The sequence below is a fragment of the Octopus sinensis genome, unplaced genomic scaffold, assembly GCF_006345805.1.
Source record: "Octopus sinensis unplaced genomic scaffold, ASM634580v1 Contig19391, whole genome shotgun sequence".
Lineage (NCBI taxonomy): Eukaryota > Metazoa > Mollusca > Cephalopoda > Octopoda > Octopodidae > Octopus > Octopus sinensis.
In genome coordinates, this window is record NW_021836307.1 from 5,538 (window position 1) to 30,000 (window position 24,463).

At 37.6% G+C, this 24,463-nt stretch overlaps 1 protein-coding gene across 1 annotated transcript in view; it reads right to left on the reverse strand.

Annotated features, from left to right (window-relative positions):
* Positions 1-1,907: 1,907 nt before the first annotated feature.
* Positions 1,908-24,463, reverse strand: part of LOC115232133 (serine/threonine-protein kinase 38) — a 45,509-nt gene continuing 22,953 nt past the window's right edge. The window contains exons 5-11 of the mRNA XM_036500267.1: positions 23,068-23,170; positions 20,734-20,795; positions 17,530-17,647; positions 15,801-15,924; positions 12,418-12,513; positions 6,272-6,360; positions 1,908-2,141 (exon numbers count right to left, since the gene is read on the reverse strand). Coding sequence (XP_036356160.1) covers positions 1,999-2,141; positions 6,272-6,360; positions 12,418-12,513; positions 15,801-15,924; positions 17,530-17,647; positions 20,734-20,795; positions 23,068-23,170 — 735 coding nt within the window. The 3' untranslated portion in view covers positions 1,908-1,998. The remainder of the gene's footprint in view (positions 2,142-6,271; positions 6,361-12,417; positions 12,514-15,800; positions 15,925-17,529; positions 17,648-20,733; positions 20,796-23,067; positions 23,171-24,463) is intronic.

A 24,463-nucleotide genomic window follows, 5' to 3' on the forward strand; every position in this document is an offset into this window, starting at 1 on the left:
ACGTATATATATATACATATAACACACATATACGTATGGATATACATATATATATGCAAATATATATATATTATATATATATATATACATATATATATATAGAATGTGTACATATACATACACTATATATGTATACATAAATGAATATACTCGCTAATAAATAAATAAAAATAATAAAAATGAAGAATTTATGAGAGAAACCTGATGATGACTGCAAAGAAGGAAAATATATAAAAAGTTGGAACTGTAAAATTTCTGAAATAGTGTTCCCCCCTCCTACCCAGTAATTCCTTCCCAGTTCTTCTTCAATTAGTTTACCCCATCCCCCTTCCTTTCTTACCAATTCCTTTTTCTATCTATTTCTAAGTCCCTACCACTCTGGTTCCCAGTTCTTCAGCTGGCCTTACCATTTCTTGGGGGTTTTTTTCTTCTTCTTTCTCCTTCATATCTACTAACTTTTTCAGAATTGCTGACTTCAAAAAGCAAGAAATAAACAGTTTTTCTCATTGCTTCTCTTCCCACTCTTTCACACATTCACTTCTTTAATTCCTTCATCCACTATTTTCTTCTCGTTCCAGAGAAACCAGGGAATCCGGAACAAAGTGCAACAAATGAAAATGAAATTTGATTCTCTTTCTCTTCTGGGTAGCTTAAATCACATTTTAAATTCACCTTTTTTTTTAATATATAATTTACTTTTATTTTATTTTATATTATATTATTTTAATCCATTTTTAAAATTTATCGTCTTTTGTTTTTTTTATTTATATATTTATTTTATGTGTATTTCAAGAAATTGTCCGTATGTGTATGTGTGCATGTAGGTGGGTGTGTGTGTGCGCACACACGCATGTGTATTAACCATGAAGGGGAAAGTAGGGGAGTTAATTGCAGAGGTTTTAAAACTATTTCAAGTCTTTCTTTATATATATATATATAATTATTATTATTATTATCATTATTATTATTATTATTATTATGAATATGTTAAAATCATGAGTGAATGTGCGTACATTTTCCTCTGTGTGTGTGTGTGTTTGTGTGCATGTGTATTACTGAATGAATGTGTGTTTGCACGTGTGTTGGTGATGCAGCCAAGTGTCTGTGAATGTGAATAGTGTACATATATTTGTGTGTATTTGTGACAGTGTATATACCTCTATGCTACGCATATAAATACATACATACATACACACACACATTTGTGTATATATATATATATATATATATATACACACACACATATACATACATATATACACACACATACATATATATGTATACATTCACCAACACACACAAATATATATATTGTATATATATTTTATATAAAATATTATATATATAATATATAAAATATCATAAATATATTATATATATCATATATATATGTGTGTGTGTTATATATAATATATATATATAGACATACATAAAATATATACACATATGCGCGTATATATATATATATTATTTATATATACATGTGTGTATATATATATATATGTAGACATACATAAAATATATACATGTGTGTGTGTATATATATATATAATTTATATATACATGTATATATATATATATATATATTATACGTATATATATATTGTATATAAAATATATAAATGTATGATATGTATATAATTTCATACTCATTTAAATATATATTTATATACACAAACATACATATGCATAAAATATACATACATACACACACACATTTACACATGCATATATGTATAAACACAAATATGTATCTATGTATACACACACATATATATTCACAAAAACACACACACTCACACACACATACATACAAAGACATTACCTGTTACTATGATTTCTTCGTTTTTTTTTTTATAATTTTGTTGTTTTTGTTAATTATTTAATTGTCTTTTTTGTTTTGTCAATTTTTTTTACTTGCTTTTCTTCATGTTTTTTTTTGTTTTTATTTGTAATTTTTTTTTAATTATTATTTGTTTTGTATAATTTCAATAATTTCTAGCTTTTGGGTGCCGATGGTCGAGGTCCTCTTTGTGTAAGTCCCTCGAATCTTTTGTAAGTGTAATTAATAAACACCCAGTCCTTGTTTTTGGATTCTTTGTCCATATCTGTGGCTGTTGACTGCTGTTGAGGTGGCGAAGCTGCAGAAAAGAAAACAACAGAACAATCAGTAAATATATGAAGATCAGAGGCAAGAGAGGAAAACCACTGAAGGAAAGCATGCAACAATGTCTCCTGTCAGTGCATATAAGAGACAGAGAGAGACACAGAAATAGCTTAGTAAAGATATCCCTCCATAGTTCCTAAATTACAAGACTAATTAACACTTTGGCATTTAACCCTCTAGTAATTAAATTGGCCACATCTGGCCTAAATATTCTACTCAAACCAGCCAAGTGTGACCTAAATATAAACAATCACATCATTGATTATTTATACAAGTTCATAGGCAGGATTAATTCAAAACACTGTGAATAAACAGGTGTTACATTTGACAGAGTAATTTGAATGGTAAATTGTTTAAGAAGCCATGTCCAATCAAAATATTTTCCATAATTTCTAGATTACAAAAGAATAATTAACCATTTAGTAAAAAAACTGGCTATATCTGGCCCAAATATTCTATCTATTTTATGTTCAAATCACCAAGGTGTGGCATCTCACACCTATCCTACATTTTCATTCTAAAAATAAACATTCAGATTACTGAAATCTCAAAGCTATGAAATAATCTTTTCCACTATAGGCAAAAGGCCTGAAATTTTGGGGGAGCGGGTAAGTTGATAACATCAACCCTAGTGCCTGTCTGATACTTCATTTATCGAGCCGCCTGAAAGGATGAAAGGCAAAGTCGACTTCAGTGGAATTTGAACTCAGAAAGTAAGGACGGATGAAATGCTGCTGCTAAGCATGCTGTCCGCTGCACTAACAATTCTGCCTAATTCAACACAATGAGAATCAATAAGTACGACATTTAACAGAGTAATCTGAATGGGAAATAGTTTAAGAAGCCATATCCAACCAAAATATTCTGCTTGTTTTATGTTAAGACTGGCTAGATCAGACCTCTCACATCTACACTATAATGTCTGTTGTTTTTAGCATTTAAACTGACCTCATCTGGATCTGGCCCAAATATCCTACTAGTTTTACGTTCAAACCAGCCAGATTCCCCCTCTCACAAACTATTCTACAGTTTCATTCTAAAAATAAACAATCACATCATCAACAACTTGAGTGACAAGATAATACATGGTTAATACAATGTGAATAAAAAGGATTTACATTCAACAGAGTAATTTGAATGATAAGAGGGGTCCACATTGATTTAAGGCCTGTGGGCGACAGATATGGTATCTAAGTGACCTGCTGTATTTCTTTAGCTATGTCTCTCTCCGTTTTGGGTTCATGAGATGACAGTTTTGTGCTTTCGTTTCATTCAATAAGGTTCAATAACATTCATATCAGCTAAATACTGAAGATCAATTAAATCAACTGTAGATAGGTATAGTGTGGATGGTGTAGGTCGTTACTGCCCAACTATACCACCCAAACATTATCAGTGATCTTCTGCTGGTGTTAGAAATTATATTGTAAGAAACAGCGAAGTTCGCCATGATGGGCATGTGGATTAATTCCTCGATAGATCTTGCCATTATCTCCCTTAAAACAAATTTAGAATTATCTTTCCTTGAATAGTCACCATTACCTCCCTTCAAATTATATCGTCCATATTTGTGTGTGTGTAGAGAGAGAGAAAACAATGGCAAACAGACAGACAAGAATCAGGGATAAATGCAACATTTTAGCTGGAACTGATGCAAATAATGACATAATTAATGCCGCCTAATTGAATTAGATTCAATTAATTTCTTTTATTTATGAATTAAATGAAATTAATTAAAAATTTGTCAGTCCTTTCATCGCTATTCAGTTCAGGTCACGTCATTGATGAGGTTGCAAATAGCAGCGAAAGGGCTTTGACAGACAACCAACCAACCATTTGGTTGTTTAACCAACACATTAAACAGACAATCGATTAGTTAATTAGATATTTAATTAATTAAATGAGAAACAAGTGAGATTTAACCTATGTGTGTGTTTGTTATTATTGGCATGATGACCTTCCCAAGACATGAATTAAAAACTTTCTATCAAAGATGGAGATTGGGGTTTCTATGTTCGAGTTAACACTGCTCCAGCTGGGCTGTTACTACAAAGGCAATTATGCAAACATCCAGGAACAAGGTATAGCCCACAGTAAAGTCCTTGCAATTCTGAATGATGAAACTTCAGCCTGTTTAGGGACCATGTTGTGCAGTTTGTCAAGATAGTAATTTCATTACATTAAGGCCTAACAAGGGAATATCAATACATCACTAATCAATCAGAAATGATTACTGCATCAGGCCAAATCAATATTTAACCCTGTGTACTGTGGAAATCAGATATATCCACTCAAAATTTTATTGCCTTTAACTGTGGAAAACAATTTTATAGACCAGTCTATCTTTCGTTGAAGAATTTCACGTTTGAATCTATTTCTTTTTGAGATGTGTCAAGTTTACTGAGGCAAGATGACCTACAGGGAATACAAGTTCTATTTTATGGTAACCATGATATTTATTTTTTGCAGTTAAAGGGGTAACCATTTGCTGACTATCATCTGGACTTTCAGTGGGTGTCATTTGGCTACGTGTCTCTATGTATATTAGAAGAAGAGGAACAAGTAGAGTTTCCCAAACTATCAAGTGTGAAAGATACATCCATAAAAAAGTAAGAACACTGGCAAATCAATCAAGATGATTTCGTCCTGAAAATTGCTACATAGTTTGCTTCTTTGCTTTTTCTTTCTTTGATTTTAACACAGCATGAATGTCACAGCTCCCCTTTTCTTCACCTTGGATATATAGAGATTTGTTTCTCACTGTCACCCTCATAAATGTTGTTTAGCAGAAATTATGCCATTGGATAATTATAATCAACAACACTGTGGTTTGCAACTGCAACAGAAATGTTTTTTTTTTTAATATATATTCATGGCTCATATAAAGGCTCTTGTAGCATTTACAGGTTCTTCTCTGAAACTTTTCTATATTGATAATTATATATAAAGCCCCATTGAGCGTGGCCAATGTCAGTGCCACCTGACTGGCTCCCATGCTGTTGGTGTGTAAAAAGCAATATCCAAGAGTGGTCATTGCCAGTGCTGTCTGACTGGCCCCTGTGCTGGTGGCCCATATCAAACACGCACTACACTCTCGAAGTGGTTGGCATTAGAAAGAGCATCCAGCTGTAGAAACCTTGCTAGAACAGATTGGAGTCTTGCCAATCATCAGTCAAACCATCCAACCCATGCCAGTACAGGGAGCAGACATTAAAAGATGATGATGAGGATTAGTAAAAAGTCAATGCCAGTTCAGAAGTAGCTAGAAATCATTCTAGCTTTACAGGATCAAATGAAGAACAGCTTCGTTACTTAACTCACTGATTCAGCTTCTATAATCGTTTTCATTCAATGGCCAAGTCAGTATTGCTTCTAACACAATTTGCTCGCTTCAGGACAGCATTGCAGTCATTTGACATAGCTATATCAATTATTAACCCATTTGTTACCACATTTCTCATATTTCTATTGTTATGCACTGCCCTTGTTGCAATTAATTTCAAAAATAATAAAAAATTTAGTAAAATAACTGTCGTTATTAAGCTGGCATATGGAAGATAAATGAGCAAGAAATTATAATGGAACATTTGGATTTAGATCGCTTTAAAACAGGAAGTTAGTATCAGAAAACAGGTTCGTATGAAAAATGTTAAAGTACTAATTGCAAATTTTGTCTTGAAACCCTCTCTGTTAGGAGGCACAAACACTTACACGCACATGTACACACACAACAGGAACTTCTGTCTACCAAATCCAATGAAAAGGCTTTGGCCGGTCTGAGGCTTTAGCAGAAGGCACTTGCCCAAGATGTCATGCAATAGAACATTATTACTTACGTTAATCGGTCATATAGCTAAAATTCTTCAAGGGTTTCAAATTACTTTATTTTCTAAAAGAAACAAAGGTTCTTTCAAGAACCGCAACACTTAGCTATGTATGTGTGTGTGTGTGTGTGTATATATATATATATATATATATGCATATGTATATATAAATATCAGATTTGCTACATTACTAACTCCAAAACAAGGGGTAATGTGAGACACTCAGAGAGGCTGTGAAGCTCCTAGTTACTGGAGTTATTGTTAATCAAAGAATACTTACGCCACTTCAGGTCAATTTCTGGAAATTCATCAAAATTTGATGTATCGTCTATACTTTTTACTTCCACAGGAATAGCAGCAGGGCGGTCTCTGTAGCAACAACAAAAAAAAAAAGATGTAGGAATTAGGATATTTATTATTATTATTATTCACAGTATGGGTTGAACTATAATCAACTATTCATCCTTCTGATTGCTCAATACAAAACATGGGTCACCATCTTACTGTTGTACGCTAATCCATCAAAAGATTACACATTTAAAGCTGAGTGGACTGCAGTAACATGAAATGGAGTATCTTGCTCAAGAAGGCAACACACAGCTGGTTGGTCTGAGAATTGAAACCTCCATCTCACAACCACTCTAACTGCTAGACTATGTACCTTGTGGGTTGGGTGAGTGTTGGATATACTGACAGCGACAGATTATCATCTTAATTGTACAATAGAAGCACAATGTGTTTCTTAATTAGAGGACATATTATAGCTGAATGATGGCCACTAGTCACAGAGCAGTACACAATATTGCTAAATGTATAATGGCCTGTGCAATAAAGGATATATATATATATAATTTTAAATTAATAATAGAAGGGTAAAATTTAATAATTAAATTAATTAATTGATTAATCAATTAATTAACAATTTTACTGAGTAGATCGGTACATTAAAATAACCTTTATAGGAGATTCTTATAGTAGCAGAAAAGGAATTTTTAACTCCTATTTCTAATTTCGGTATGTGGTGAAGCAGTTAGCTGAACCCTAATTATAATTATGTGTGTGTATATCATCATCATCATCATCGTTTAACGTCCGTTTTCCGCGCTAGCACAGGTTGGACGGTTCGACCGGGGTCTGGGAAGCCAGGGGCTGCACCAGGCTCCAGTCTGATCTGGCAGTGTTTCTACGGCTGGATGCCCTTCCTAACGCCAACCACTCTGCAAGTGTAGTGGGTGCTTTTTACGTGCCAACTGCACAGTTGCCAGGGGGGGTTGGCATCAGCCACGATCGGTTGGTGCTTTTAACGTGCCACCGGCACGGAAGCCAGCCATGATTAGAATTTATGTTGTTATTTTTCATTTCACAGAATTAGAAACGATACCATGAATTCCAGTTTTGATTTTAATATATCCATAGTCTGCAACTAAGAAACTTGGCCAGGAATTTAAACATGCATGGATAGCTATCTTTTTAGGGATAAATCATCAACATATATTCAATTGATAGTCAGTATTCACAGAAGAGCTTCCAGAGGACACAGTTTAGATTTTAAACCTTTTTTATATATTATATATATATATATGTATATACCCCAGAGTGATTTGAACCCACAATCTATGACTATTTATATTCAGTGCTGGAATCAATTCTACCCACTGGTAGCTACCTGCAACTAACTATCATCCTATTCAGAAAAAAATCCTATTTCTCGTCTATTTAAAAGCACAAACACCAGTGTTGTCACTGTTTCTGTTGCTGTTTTAAGTAGCTGCCATCAGATTATGTTGCAGTTGTTATCAACTCACAGATGTTATTAGCATATCACATTCATACTTCAGCTGTCAGTGGATACAAAAGTTTTTCCAGCAACAGAAGTTAGGAATTAATTTAGACAAACCAAGAAAGAAGCACCAATAAGAACATAGCACACACATATATATATATATATATATACTAAGTAATTAAGGGTTTAGCAACGATTTGCCTCACCACACACCGAATTTAGAAATAGCAGTCAAAAAGTTTGGGCTATTCTTTCTACTTAAAAGGGAGATCCCAGTAAAACCAAAGCACTTAAAAAGCAAACCCTTAATTACTTAGTATTACTTAAACCTTCCTTGAATGGGGCTTTTACATGTCGAACTCTACTTGGTGAAATTAATGATTATTTCTAAATTAATTAATTTCACCCTTTATTATTGATAATTGTATTTCATCCCAGTAAAAAAACTGTAGCATCTTATTTTGGCAGCATGCTGGTGGAAGGGGGATGGTGACATACTTTCATCCACCCTTTGAATTTGGTGGTACTGGTAATGGCTTACGCTCGCTCTGATACCATGAGTTGAGGTGATGTCTTCTAGTGCCTTCAAATTTAATTCACAATTTATAATAATTGAGATGCAATTATTTATAATTGAAGAGTCCTACGCTGAGGAGGAAAATAGTCAGGTAAGACATAATTATTTAATTTTTATGCTCTGCAATGACTTAACTCCGAAACGTACGTCCGTAGGTGACTTAATATAGAATGATTTTCGTCATTTCTTTCTCTTTTACCTGCGTCGGATGCTTTTTAAGTGCTTTGGTTTTACTGGGATCTCCCTTTTAAGTAGAAAGAATAGCCAAAACTTTTTGACTGCTATTTCTAAATTTGGTGTGTGGTGAGGCAAATCGTTGCTAAACCCTTAATTACTTAGTATTACTTAAACCTTCCTTGAATGGGGCTTTTACATGCCGAACTCTACTTGGTGAAATTAATGATTATTTCTAAATTAATTAATTTCACCCTTTATTATTGATATATATATATATATATATATATATATATATATATATATATATATACACACATATATATACATAGATACATATATATATATATATATATATACATAGATACATATATATATTATATAATATATATATACATACACATATATATATACATATATATACACATATATATACATATTATACACATATATATATACATATATATATATATATAATATACACATATATATATACTATATATATATATATATACACATATATATATACATATATAATATATATATATATATACACATATATATATACATATATACACATATATATATACATAGATACATATATATATATATATATATATATATATATATATATATATATATATATATATATATACACACATATATATATATACATAGATACATATATATACATACACATACATATACATACATATATAACATATATATATATATACATTATATATATATGTACATATATATATAAGATGGTTCACTTGCGCTAAATGAGGATGCAAAGAGAGGTTTGGAGACGCCACTATGAAAGGTTGCTGAATAAAGAAAATGAATGGGATAAAGAGAGTCTGCCGAATGTTGACCCAACAGAGGGACCAGCTATCCGAGTTGATAGTTCCGTGGTAGCTATGGCAATTAGAAGCATGAAGACAGGGAAAGCCCCAGGCCCATCAGGAATCACTGCAGAGATGCTCAAAATGTCTGGTAGTGTTGGCTATAGCCTAGTCACCCGTATAGTTAATCAGGTGATACACAAAGGAGTCATACCCAATGACTGGTGTAGCAGCATAATAGTCAACTGCTACAAAGGTGAAGGTGACGCCCTAGATACAAATAACTACAGAGGTATCAAGCTGTTGGATCAGGTAAAGAAGGTTACGGAGAGGGTCATAGCCCAACTAATTAGAGAGAGAGTTAGTTTAGATGAGATGCAGTTTGGGTTTGTGCCAGGGAAAAGTACTACTGATGCTATATTCCTGGTAAGGCAGCTGCAGGAGAAATACCTAGCCAAAGATAAGCCCCTGTACCTGGCTTTTGTTGACATGGAGAAAGCCTTCGACAGGGTCCCCCGATCCCTTATCTGGTGGTTAATGAGGAAACTAGGGATAGATGAATGGTTAGTGAGAGCTGTGCGGGCCATGTATAGGGACGCTGCTAGTAAGGTGAGGGTTGGCAATGAGTACAGTGAAGAATTCTGGGTAGAAGTAGGGGTCCACCAAGGCTCAGACCTCAGCCCCCTCCTATTTATCATAGTCCTCCAGGCAATAACGGAGGAATTCAAGACAGGATGCCCTTGGGAGCTCCTCTATGCTGATGACCTTGCTCTAATTGCTGAGTCACTATCAGAACTGGAGGAGAAGTTTCAGGTGTGGAAACAAGGATTAGAATCGAAGGGCCTCAGAGTCAACCTAGCTAAAACCAAAGTCGTAATCAGTAGGAAGGTAGACAAATCACAAACGCCTTCAGGTAGATGGCCCTGCTCGATCTGTAGAAAAGGTGTAGGTAGAAACTCTATAAGATGCACCAAGTGTAAGCTATGGACACATAAGAGGTGCAGCAATGTCAAAGGAAGGCTAACTAGGAAGATAGTTTTTGTATGTGGCAGATGCTCAGGAACAATAAACACTGAAAATGCTCTGAGACCAACTTCCGTCACTTTCCAGGAAGAAAAACTAGAAATAGTTGATAGTTTCCGTTACCTAGGTGACCAAGTCAGCAGCGGGGGTGGGTGTGCTGAAAGTGTAACTGCTAGAGTAAGAATAGCTTGGGCAAAGTTCAGAGAGCTCTTACCTCTGCTGGTGACAAAAGGCCTCTCGCACAGAGTGAAAGGCAGACTGTATGATGCGTGTGTACGAACAGCCATGCTACATGGCAGTGAAACATGGGCCGTGACTGTTGAGGATATGCGTAAGCTCGCAAGAAATGAAGCCAGCATGCTCCGATGGATGTGTAATGTCAGTACTCATACTCAGCAGAGTGTAAGTACCTTGAGAGAAAAGCTGGACCTAAGAAGCATCAGTTGTGGTGTGCAAGAGAGACGTTTGCGCTGGTATGGTCATGTGGCGAGAATGGATGAAGATAGTTGTGTGAAAAAGTGCCACACCCTAGCGGTTGAGGGAACCTGCGGAAGAGGCAGACCCAGGAAAACCTGGGACGAGGTGGTGAAGCACGACCTTCGAACTTTAGGTCTCACTGAGGAAATGACTAGAGACCAAGACCTCTGGAAGTGTGCTGTGCGCAAGAAGACCCGGCAGGACAAGTGAGTCCATAACCCGTGGCCTTCTACATGGGATGGAGCCAGCCTACGTATGCATACCTTCCCTTCTTGGGACACAAAACTCTACTTGTGAAGACCTGTTGAGGCAAGTGAGGATCAGAATCGAAATCAATCAATGGAAATTGCAGATGTGTTACCAGTGCTGGTGGCATGTAAGAGAACCTTCCGTTTCGCGACCGTTGCCAGCGTCGCCCCGACTGGCCTCGTGCCGGTGGCATGTAAAAAGCACCATCCGATTGTGTCCGTTGCCAGCCTCGCCTGGCCCCCGTGCCGGTGGCACATAAAAAGCACCATCCGTTCGTGGCCGTTTGCCAGTTCTGTCTGGCACCTGTGCCGGTGGCACGTAAAAAGCACCCACTACACTCACGGAGTGGTTGGCGTTTGGAAGGGCATCCAGCCGTAGAAACACTGCCAGATTTGACTGGGCCTAATGAAGCCTTCTGGCTTCACAGACCCCAGTAGAACCGTCCAACCCATGCTAGCATGGAAAACGGACGCTAAACGATGATGATGATGATGATGATGATATATATAATAATAGTAGTAGTAGTTATTATTATTATTCTAAGGTGGCATGCTGGCAGAAACGTTAGCACGCCGGGCGAAATGCTTAGCGGTATTTCATCTACTGTTACGTTCTGAGTTCAAATTCCACTGAGGTCGACTTTGCCTATTATCCTTTCAGGGTTGATAAATTAAGTACCAGATGCATGCTGGGGTCAATCTAATCGATTGCTCCCCCATCCCCCAAAAAAATTTCGGGCCTTGTGCCTAGAGTAAAAAAGATTATTATTATTATTCTTTTTAAATCAGGTTTTGTTGAAACTCCTGGAGTCTTGCATGCGTAGTGGGCTTGCTACCTGCAGCCTATGGTACAATGCTATCCATCCTTTTCAACTATCTGATACTCTCTTGATTAATCTGGCCATGCCAAGGAGGCAAACCTCTTTTGCAACAGTTCTACTGGGAGCCCTATTTCTGATTTCTTTTATATTCCCTCTTGATGCCTGCTGATGCTATCCCCAAGGAGCCAACAATAATTGGCACTATTATTATTAAGGTGATAAGCTCGCAGAATCATTAGCACACCAGACAAAATTTCATCTATCTTTACATTCTGAGTTCAAATTCTGCTAAGGTCGACTTTGCCGGAGATCAAGAAAATAAGGACCAGTTGGACACAAGGGTCATTGTAATCAACTATCCCCTTCCTCACAAAATTTTAGGCTTTGTGCCTAAGAGATTATTATTATTATTATTATTATTATTATTATTATTATAATTAATAAGAGATGTTGGAGGAAGTGGTGGACTTCATACCTGATATGTTCCCAATCAACACCTTTAAAGAAAACATGGGCTTTAAGTTCTTCTATTCCGTTCGCTCCACATCTTTGTTCAGGATCACAGCATATTCTGTAACAGAGTGTGAGAAGACAATACCTTCAGTTCATTGAGTTAAAAATATATAAAATGAGCTCATATACACATTCACATGTCAGTGTGCATGTTCGACAGAGTGTAAGCATCTTGAGAGAAAAGTCAAGCTTAAGAGGCATCAGATGTGGTGTGCAAGAGAGATGACAGCGTTGACATGGTCATGTGATATGTATGGACGAGGACAGCTCTGTAATGAAGTGCTGATCTCTAACTGTGGAGAGAACCTGTGGTAGAGAGGGAGACCCAGTAAGACATAGAACAAGGTGAGGGTGAAGCATGATCTTTGAACTTTGAGCCTCACAGAGGAAATGACTAATGACCAAGACTTTTGGAGATGTGCTGTGCTTGAGACAACCCATCAAACCAAGTACACCTATGCTGCTGTCATGTAAAGAACACTTTTCGAGTGTTGGGCCTCACAGAGGCAAAGTGGCTGAGTTCCTTTCGAGTGTTGGGCCTCACAGAGGCAAAGTGGCTGAGTTCCTTTCGAGTGTTGGACCTCACAGGTGCAATGACTGAGACCTTTGGCATTATGTTGCGCTTGAGAAGAAGACCCATCAAACCAAGCAAAATCCCAGTTGTGGCAGATACTGGCATCATGCAAATTGGTCTCCATGCCAGTGGCACATAAAAGCACCCTGGTGTCACACAAATGGCACCTGTGCCAGTGGAATGTAAAAGCACCCATTACATTCTCAGAGTGGTTGGCGTTAGGAAGGGCATCCAGCTGTAGAAAACCAAGCCAAATCAGACTGGAGTCTGGGTCAGCTTTCCAGGGTCCCATGCCAGCATGGACAACAGACATTAAATGATGATGATACATACATACACACGCACACATATATATACAGGGTGGAGCAAAATGATCTGACACATTTGGAGGCTTAATAAAAGCACAAAATAAGAAATAATGAAAAGAAAAAGTTTATTTTCTGAATGTACATATAATGCCATTTTATTTCATTAAGTTTTAAAAATTAAATCAGCTAAATGCTTCCCATCATTGTCAACACATTGTTGGAGACGTTCATGGAAGTTATCGATAACTCTTTGGATCATTTCTTCTGGAATGGTTGCTATTTCTACACAAATTGCACGTTTTAATTCATCAATAGATCGAAGGCGATGACTGAATACTTTTGATTTTAAATATCCCCACAAGAAGAAATCCCGTTTCACCATTCCAGAAGAAATGATCCAAAGAGTTATCGATAACTTCCATGAACGTCTCCAACAATGTGTTGACAATGATGGGAAGCATTTAGCTGATTTAATTTTTAAAACTTAATGAAATAAAATGGCATTATATGTACATTCAGAAAATAAACTTTTTCTTTTCATTATTTCTTATTTTGTGCTTTTATTAAGCCTCCAAATGTGTCAGATCATTTTGCTCCACCCTGTACATACATACATGCATGCATTGTCACCATCATAAAAAATTCAATGAATCGGTGACTAATAAATTGTAAACCCAGTAAACAGTGATGTTATTGGTGACAAACTTCGACATAAGATAGAAGTAAAATAAATGACACTTCTGATTGAATAGACTTATGATCCAGGATGTTGCAACTGTAACCATTTTGTATTCTGCTTTACTTCTTTTTTTTTTTTCTTCTTAGATGTATTTTATCAGAAGTAACAGATTCTGTAACCACACTGGCATGTATGTTGTTTTAACATCTATACAAAAAAGATCAGGTTATCTAAATTCCTTGATAGCAATGACATGAAACCATGGTGTAAAGGTAGATACAAGCACTATCTGTGTCTATACACACACACACACAGATATATATATAAACACACACACATTTACTCAAGTGCACTTACCTACTGACCCACCTTTTCTGTTCCTCTATCCTATTTTCTCTTTCATATTCGTCTTGTACCTTAACCTCATCCCCCCCTATCTTTCTCTTTCCAGGTGAGGCAGTCATGTATTAATCTCTTAAGCAAGACACCTGTTCTTGTCCTTCTATCATACTTATTCATCGTCATCGTTTAATGTCCATTATCCATGCTGGCATGGGTTCAATGTTTTGACTGAGGTCTGGAGAGCCAGGAGGCTGCACCAGGCTCCAATCTCATCAATGTTTCTACAGCTGGATGCCCTTCCTAATGCCAACCACTGCAAGAGTGTAGTGGGTGCTTCTTACATGCCACTGGTACAGGATCCAGTCAGGTGGGCTTGGCATTGATCATGTTTGGATAGTGCTTTTTACATGCCACCAGCACCGGAGTCTGGCATCAGTGCTAGTGGAGTGCTAAGAGCACCATCTGAGCATGATCGTTGCCAGAGCGTCTAACAGGCTTCCATGCCAGTGGCATGTAAAAAGCACCATTCGAGCATGATCATTACCAGAGTCGCCTTAATGGCACGTGAAAAACATTCAAGCGAGGTCATTGCCAGAAACACTGGACTGGCTCCTGTGCAGGTGGCACGTAAAAAGCACCATTTGAGCATAGCCGTTACCAGTACCACCTGACTGGCCCTCGTACCGGTGGCACATAAAAGCACTCACTACACTCTCGGAGTGGTTGGCGTTAGGAAGGGCATCCAGCTCTAGAAACTCTGCCAGATCAAGATTGGAGCCTGGTGCAGTCATCTGATTTGCCAGTCCTCAGTTAAATCATCCAGCCCATGCTGGAAAGCGGACGTTAAACGATGATGATGATGATTATTATTATTATTATTTCCATTTCTACTCTAGGCATAAGGCCCGAAATTTTGGGGGAGGGGGCCAGTTGATTACATCAACCCCACTATACACAAGTGGTACTTAATTTATCGACCCCGAACGGGTGATAGGCAAAGTCAACCTCAGCGGAATTTGAACTCAGAACACAAAGACAGACGAAATACTGCTAAGCATTTCACCTGGCGTGCTAACGATTCTGCCAGCTCATCACCTTATTATTATTATTGAGGCAGCAAGCTGGCAGAGTTCAAATTCTGCCAAGGTTGATTTCGTTTTTTTCCTTTTGGGGTTGATGAAATAAGTACCAGTTACGCACTGGGGTCAATATACTTGACTAGTCTCCTTCCCCCAAAATTTTCAAGGCCTTGTGCCTAGAATAGAAATGTCAGTAAAGATTATTAGACTAGTTCCCTAAGTAAGGTTCAGGTAACACAGACACACAAATAATCAAACACTAACAAGCAAGTCCCAAACGTTCAGTACTCTCTCTCTCTCTCTCTCTTTCACTCACTCTAGTTTTTTTTCTACTTTTTCTCCCCTCTCTCACATGTTACTTACTTTCTAATCAAATCTTGAGCTTCATTTGAAATAGGAACTTCTGGCGGGAAAACCAAAGTTTCTCGCCAGTTCATCACTTTTCTGTATGTTTCTTGCGGGTTTTCTGAACAGAATGGAGGGTAGCCTGCCAATACAACAGAAAATTTCATTATAAACAACTCTATGTGGATGTGCATACATTAAATTGTGTGTGTGTGTGTAAGTGTAAATATTCAATTCTTGCTACAGAATTGAATATTAAATATTCAATTCTATAGCAAGAAGCAACAAAGCTAGCACTTGAAAATGATTTATTCAATAACCCAAGCACCAGATGTACCAAAATCTGCAATGCCAGTTTGGTGCCGATTACATTCACCTACACTGCTTGGGAATATAGTCTTGATACATTTTCAAAAGACAAAAAGTTGATTTCTAATATGATTAAAAGTCATTCATTTCCCTATTCATCACACTTACAGACAATGGACAGCAGCCATGCTGGAGCACAACCTCTTAATGACTTAATCAGTTAACAAACCACATTTCTTATTCTGGTATTTTTCTCAAAGTCTATCTATAAATGGCTAAAGCCACCACAGTTATGTCCCTTTGCACCACAATTTATTCAAAAGTGGTATACCCACACACACACACACACACACAATCATCATCTTGATTACTTTTAGGTCTGAATTTCCATGCATGTAAGAGTTCTAGAGAATATGTCAAGACGATATTTTTACTGCAATAGACTCTTTCAGACATCAGTCTCACTACCGCCATTCTTGTTGGATGGCTCTTACACACACACACACACACACACATATATATAGGTAGGTTGGTGTCTAGATACCACATACCAACACACACATACATATATACAAACACACACATGTGTGAGTGTGTGTGCACAGACGCACAGATATTTTGTTTTGATTGAGTCAGCCTCGAGTTATTCTGAGATTCACCTGTAGGTACACACAAAATCTTTAGGTATGTTGCAAATTACAGCTTGCCTGAAGATCTTGTGCACCGACAGGTGAGACTCAGAGAAGCAAGAGGCTTCATTTATTTCAACTGGAATAAACCTCATTTATCTCTACCATTGAATTGAGTGCGCCTTTTCCCAATAGTTTATATTAAACATATATATATACATACACACACATGCACATATACATGCAAACACACACATACATACACACTTCTGCCGGTAAGGCGATGTGATGATTGCCAGCGTTGCCTTACCAGCACATGAAAAACAACATTTGAGCGTGGTTGTTGCCAGTGCCGCCGGACTGGCTCCCATGCAGGTAGCACATAAAAACACCATTTGAGCATGGTTGTTGCCAGAACCGCCTGACTGGCCCTCGTGCCAGTGACATGTAAAAGCACCCTTTACACTCTTGGAGCGGTTGGCATTAGGAAGGGCATCCAGCTGTAGAAACTTTGCCAGATCAGACTGGAGCCTGGTGCAGCCTTCTGGCTCTCCAGTCCTCAGTCAAACTGTCCAACACATGTCCAACGACGATGATGATGATGATGATGATGACAGTCAGTAAGGAAACCAACATTCACATCTCAGCATTGGAAAGTTTCTTCCATTGTCTAAAGAAGGACATACTAAATTATATTTAACAAATTATTCCAATCAAATTTAATAGCAAAATCCTCAAACAGCCTTCTTACTGCTCATTAAAAACAATTTGGAGTGCACACCAAAGTACTTTCTAATTAGAGTACATACCAATTAACATTTCATACATAATTACTCCTAATGACCACCAATCACAGCTGCTCGTATAGCCTGTCTGGATAAATACCTCGGGCGCTATATAGTCTGGGGTACCAACAGTCGAATAAGCCTGCAACACAAGGAAATCAATGGTTTATATTTTGCACTGCAAACAAATCTGGTAACAACAACAACAAGCAATGATTTTGGTGTTGATATACTTCATAATATCCTTGCTTTCACAAATATGCTTGACCTGCTAGAAATAGATAGAGATTTACTCATTTCAAACAAGTGGAACTATTATTTGTTCATATGTACTTTGTTTAAAAAGAAAAAAAATGGGAGTGTCATTGTTGGACTCTCTTTGATCAAAAGTCTTTCTAATCAGGACTATAATACTGTAACTGGGCAAAATCGGAACCAGATGACAGAGCTAACAAAGGTAACGATAATGTTTTGGTGTGTGTATGTACATGTGGTTATGCTGGGTGTGTGTATGATTGTAATGTGTGGTTGTAATGTATGAGAGTGAGTCTTTGTGAGATGTGTGCATATGACAGCACATGTATGTGCTTGTATCACTTTTCAAACTTCTAATTATTATTATTATTATTATTATTATTATTATTATTACAAAAGCAAATTATCATCATCATCATCATCATTATTATTATTATTATTATTACAAAGAACGCTGAGCAAAATGCTTAGCAGTATTTCGCCTGTCTTTATGTTCTGAGTTCAAATTCCACTGAGATTGACTTTGCCTTTCATCCTTTCAGGGTCGATCAAATAAGTACCAGTTACACACTAGGGTCAATGTAACCAACTTAATCCCTTCTCCCAAATTTGAGGCCTTGTGCTTCCAGTAGAAAGGAATATTATTATTGCTATTATTATTATTATTATTATTAATTATTATTATTATTAGGGTGGTGGTCTAGCAGAATCGTAACCATGCTGGGCAAAATGCTTTGCAGCATTTCATCCAACTTTCATGTTGTGGGTTCAAATTCCACAAGTTGAATTCACCTTTCATCCCTTTCAAGGTTGATGAAACAAGTATCAGTTGAGTATTGGGGGGCTGATGTAATTGCTGGGCTTGTACCCAAATTTGAAACCATTATTATTGTTATATATTGTATTCAAATGTGAGTGGTTCCATGGGGATGAATTGATGCACCAAAAACAACAGCCAAACCTCTTACAAACCAATCACTAACACCTTTAATGCTGAATGCATCATCATCATCATTGTTTAATGTCTGGCTTCCATGCTTGCATGGGTGGGACAGTTTCACAAGAACCAGCCAGGCAGAGGCCTGCACCAGACTTCTGTGACTGTTTTAGCAGGATTTTTACAGCTGTATGTCCTTCCTATCACCAACCACTCAGCAGAGTGAACTATGTTCTGAGTTCAAATTCCGCCGAGGTCGACTTTGCCTTTCATCCTTTCAGGGTCGATTAAATAAGTACCAGTTACACACTGGGGTTGATATAATCAACTTAATCCATTTGTCTGTCCTTGTTTGTCCCCTCTGTGTTTAGTCCCTTGTGGGCAATAAAGAAATAAGAGTGGACTTAGAGCATTTCATGTGGCACAAGCACAGTTTGGAGGTTGCTTGGTGTTGTTATGAACATTTGCAAAGATGCTGGAGGGAATGCTCATCCAAACGGCATCAGGCTCAGTGGCAAAGAGGCAATTACAGTTTATGATTGACTCAGCATATGAGGTTGGGGGGGGGGGAGCAATGCAATTAAAAGCATCAGTGACGGAATTGAGTTTTGAATCCAGTTATGAGTATATTGATGGAGATAAGGGGACAAATTTAAGTTACAGAATAAGAGCATTTAACTCTTTAGCATTTGAACCAACCATATCAAGCCCAAATATTCTACCTGGTTTATGTTCAAATAGTCAAGATCTGGCCTCTTACTCCTAGCCTAGAAAGTCATTTTAACAATAAACAATAAGACATTGAAATCTCCAAGCTACAAGATAACACGTAATTAATTCCAAACAAGATGAATAATTGATAATTACATTTGACAGAGTATTCTAAACGGTAATGGGTTAAAGGTGACAGTTCGCACACGTGCGTGCATGTGTGCGAGTGTTACAGGAGAGAAGGAAGTTTCTATCTAAGAGGTCATTTGGATTTTTTTTTTTGATCCTTTGAATGGAAAGAGGGAAAGATTAGGAAAAAAAGGGAGCAGTTAGAGGGCCAAAGGGGATGAAATGAAAGTTGCAGAGAATAGTTTATTTGAGAAATAGGGGCTGAACGAATGAAAGAAAGGTTGTAAAAGAGGGTATTCTATCTTCAGGTGTGTGAGTTTGGTGTCAAAGTGCAGAAGTTCTGTCAATGGATCGGACCCTGTAGAGTACAGATACGACTAGAGATACAGTCACACCAGGGAAGGAATTATTTAACCATACAGGATAATGCCATGTCTAAAGGATTTGGCACATTTCTTTAGATTTAGAGAGAGAATCCAAATCTTTACTGTATGGTTATAGAGCTGAAGAAACTGCAAGAAAGAGATGGCAGTTCTAGTGTTAGAAGAAGTCAAGGTAGCTGTGCAAGTTAGTAGCTTCATAGCAAATAGAGGGAGACACGAGAGGAGTATAAATATCATAGGCGCAGGAGTGGCTATGTGGTAAGTAGCTTGCTTACCAATCACATGGTTCTGGGTTCAGTCTCACTGTGTGGCACCTTGGGCAAGTGTCTTCTGCTATAGCCTCGGGCTGACCAAAGCCTTGTGAGTGGATTTGGTAGATGGAAACTGAAATAAGCCCATTGTATAAATATATGTATGTATGTATTTATGTATATGTATAATGTTTGTGTGTCTGTGTTTGTCCCCCCCCCACCATCGCTTGACAACTGATGCTGGTGCGTCTATGTCCTTGTTACTTAGTGGTTCAGCAAAAGAGAACGATGGAATAAGTACTAGGCTTACAAAGAATAAGCTCTGGGATCGATTTGTTCGAATAAAGGCCGTGCTCCAGCATGGCCGCAGTCAAATGACTGAAACAAGCAAAAGAGTAAGGAAATTATTGAGAAAGGTGAAGGAGTGGAAACAATGGAGGTAGCTTCTAAAGATCAGTACAGAACTGTTAATGAAAGACATAAAGCTACATGGTGTGGTGCCCCAGCATGGCCAGAGCCTTTAGACTGGAACACAGTAAAGGAATAAGAGCCAATTGCATACCAATGCCCGTCGGTTTCGTTTCCAACTTTCGGCTCTCCGCTTTGAATCTATAGGATTTAGTGCTGAAATAGAAACAAAGAAGGGTGTCAGACAAAGAAGATATCATCTCACAATACACACGATAAGTTATGATTATTTTAATGCTCAAAGGTGGCACACAGGCAGAATTGTTAGCATGCCAGACAAAATGCATAGCAGTGTTCCGCTCATCATTACGTTCTGAGTTCAAATACTCCCAAAGTCGACTTTACTTTTCATCCTTTCAGGGTCGATAAAATAAGTACCAGTTGAGGACTAGGGTCGATGTAATCGGCTGTCCCTCCTCCCCACAAATTTCAGGTGTTGTGCCTATAGTAGAAAGGATTATTTTAATGCTCACTTTTCCATGTTTGAATGGGTCAGACACAAAATTCTGTTGAGGCAGATTTTATATGACTGGATGCCTTTGTTTTAAGGTAATAATTTCCTCAAGGCAAGACATGTTTTCACAGAAAACTGGAAATGAATGACACGTCTTGTATGACAGCGACAATCATTTTACAACTAACATTACACATGATGTTAAGACAAGGCCTCTCTCTCTCTCACTTACACACACACACACACACACACAGTGGGCTTTTTTCAGTTTCTGTTCATCAAATCCGTTCACAAGGCTTTGGTTGGCCTGGAGCTATAGTAGAAGACACACCTGACCGAGATTCCACACAGTAGAACTGAACCCAAAACCATGTGGTTGGGAAGCAAACTTCCTACTACAGAGCCACTTCTGTTTCATGGGTAGTCATGGTCATAAAAGCTCAATTCCACTATACTCACATCACAGAATCTTCTGGGCCATAGATCTTACACCACTTAAGATTGCGTCGTAATGGTTACATCACAGGAACAATAGCATCACATGCCTTACACCACACAATACTGTGTCACAAAAGTTACAACATTACAGAAGGTGAAATAAACACCAGAGATACTTTGCCTCGTGCAGAAATTGCAAGAGCAGCAAAGGTGGCGAGCTGGCAGAAATGTTAGCACACTGGGAAAAATGCTTAGCAGTGTTTCGTCTACCGCTACGTTCTGAGTTCAAATTCCATCGAGGTTGACTTTGCTTTTCATCCTTTTGGGGCCGATTAAATAAGTACCAGTTATGCATTGGAGTCGATATAATCAACTTAATCTGTTTGTCTGTCCTCATTTGTCCCCTCTGTGGGCAGTAAAGAAATAAGAAATTGCAAGAGCAACTCAGAAGTTTTGCAGGCTCTTCTTAATCCTTTGCAATGCAGAAAATCTTTCCATTTCCTCAACAGGTATCTGAGGGTCAGAAGTGCATCTTAACCAGTATGCTTCACCTGAGTGGGGTGACAAGGACTGAATTAGTCTTCACCTGTAGAAGGGTTCCACTCACAGTCTCTTATCAACCACACCCACCTTGAGATGGTTTCAGCTGTCATGCTGAACCCGAAAGAAAGCCTTTGGTGGCTTTCTCTGGGTTCCAGACCAATCTTCTGTAGGAAATTGTGCACCAACCTAGCTGGGAAGCTGTGGCAGCCAAACTTCTCTAAGGAATGAGACCATATGCCATTGCTTGACAAGGGCCGTGTCAACCAAATCCAGTTATTTGATTTGGCAATATCATTATAATTTACAAAACAGAAAGCTACATCACAAAAACTGTGTGTGATAGTAATATCAACATCATAGAAGTTTCTATGTCACAGTAATTACATTGCAGAAAATAGTAACATAATAATAATGAGCTTATTGTGTACAGTGCTCAGGTGCACCACAACAGAATAGATGTATAAATAGTTCCATCGTAGCGTTGCATTACCTAGTTGAAATAACAGCCAAATCTTTCTTCAATTACACTCTATTATTTTAAAAAAGACAGCATAGTCACAGCTAGAACACTTTTGACCATACATACTAAGAGCACACCAGAAATATATTCTCTTAAATGCCCAGATGGTTCACTAGAGGAGGTAGCTGATAGATTTTGTAACCGAGGAGATGTAACTGGCTTGGGAGCTGGATGCTCTGAAGTATAACAGCCAGAGTAAGAACAGACTAGGGAAACTTCAGGGAGTTACTGCCACTATTGACAACAAAGGTGTTTTCCCTCAGAGTGAAGGGCAGATTGTAAGACATTTGTATTAGAACTGCAATGCAGTATGGTAGTGAGAAAAGGGCCTTGAATATAGAGGATTTGAGAAGACTGGGAAGAAATGAAGCAAGCATGTTCCGTAGGAAACTACAAGGAGGTAGTCATTTCTATATTCCAGTATCAATCTCTTTGCAATGTTGTTAGGTGTGAAGGAAAGAAACTCTACTTACTGAAGTCACCAGGTTTGGCATGCGACAAGTCCTTGTAGAACTCTGTCCGATGTGATTTTTTAAGCCCTGTGCACAATCCAAAATCAGATAATTTTATATGACCCTGAAACAAAAAGAAAAAGCACAGAATGTAAACATAATATGTAGCAACATTGATACATGATAACAAACAATGTGTAGTAATAATTTATAACACCATATTTTCCAGCAGACAAAATGGGTGAAAGATAGATTTCAAAAAGAGGGGTTCTGTCTCCAGGAGTGTGAGTTTGGTGAAAAGGTGCAGAAGTTCTGTCAATGGACTGGACCCAGAAGAGTGCAGATTTAACTAGAGAAAAAGAGTCACAACATGGAAGGAAATATCTAACCATACAGGAGAACCCCATGTACAGTGTAAATATGTTATGTAAACATTTCAAGCATCATCCTAGTCTTTGGCCAAAAATGGGAAACCATAATATCATGTGCATACTATTCGAAAAGAAGGAGAAGGTGAAAAGAAAAGGCAAGTTAGTGTTTCTCAACTCCTCCAGAAAAAAGTCTCTCAAATGGTCGCACATATAACAAGGTTACCTGCCACTCTGTAGCACCAGTAAAATTGACTTTTTTTTTTCTAACCCTATGGTAGGGCACAGTATCGAAAAAGCTTTGCGGTAGTCATCAGAATTTATGGGTGGCGAGTTAGTAGAATCGTTAACACACCAGGCGAAATGCACAGCAGCATTTCATCTGCCTTTACATTCTGAGTTCAAATTCCGCCGAGGTCAACTTTGCCTTTCATCTTTCAGGGTCGATGTAATCAACTTAATCCCTTTGTCTGTCCTTGTTTGTCCCCTCTATGTTTAGCCCCTTCAGGGCAATAAAGAAATAAGAATTTATAGGTTCAAACAGAACCTATTTAACCCTATTTCATGCCATTCCTGTACTCCTTACATTCCTATATTTTACTACAAAGGAACTGACAAGTTATAAGGTCAATGCCATGACCAGCATCGCTGGCCTTGATCCTTTCATTTCTCCCTCTTATATTGTCATACCAGCTTGTGGTTATGTAAGTGGTGTGCTAACTCCACTTGTCACCTCACTTCATCCTCGGTCTTAAAGACCGGGTACATATTCCCCATATACTCCACCCCTACTGAATAAAGCACACATCACGCCAAACATTAGTCATGGTTTCTTCCATCTTTGAGAGAATATAGAAGTGGGGAAGAAAGAAAAACTATATATATGAGATACTGTATTTTCCAGCAAACAATTTCAGATCAAAATTTACAACCAAAAAAAAAGAAAAGGTAGGTTGACTTATACACCAAGACAACTTTGGAAAACCAAATATTCCAAGAGAAATTCAGCAGGATTAGGAAAGATGGGGATGAAGATTGAATGGTTATAT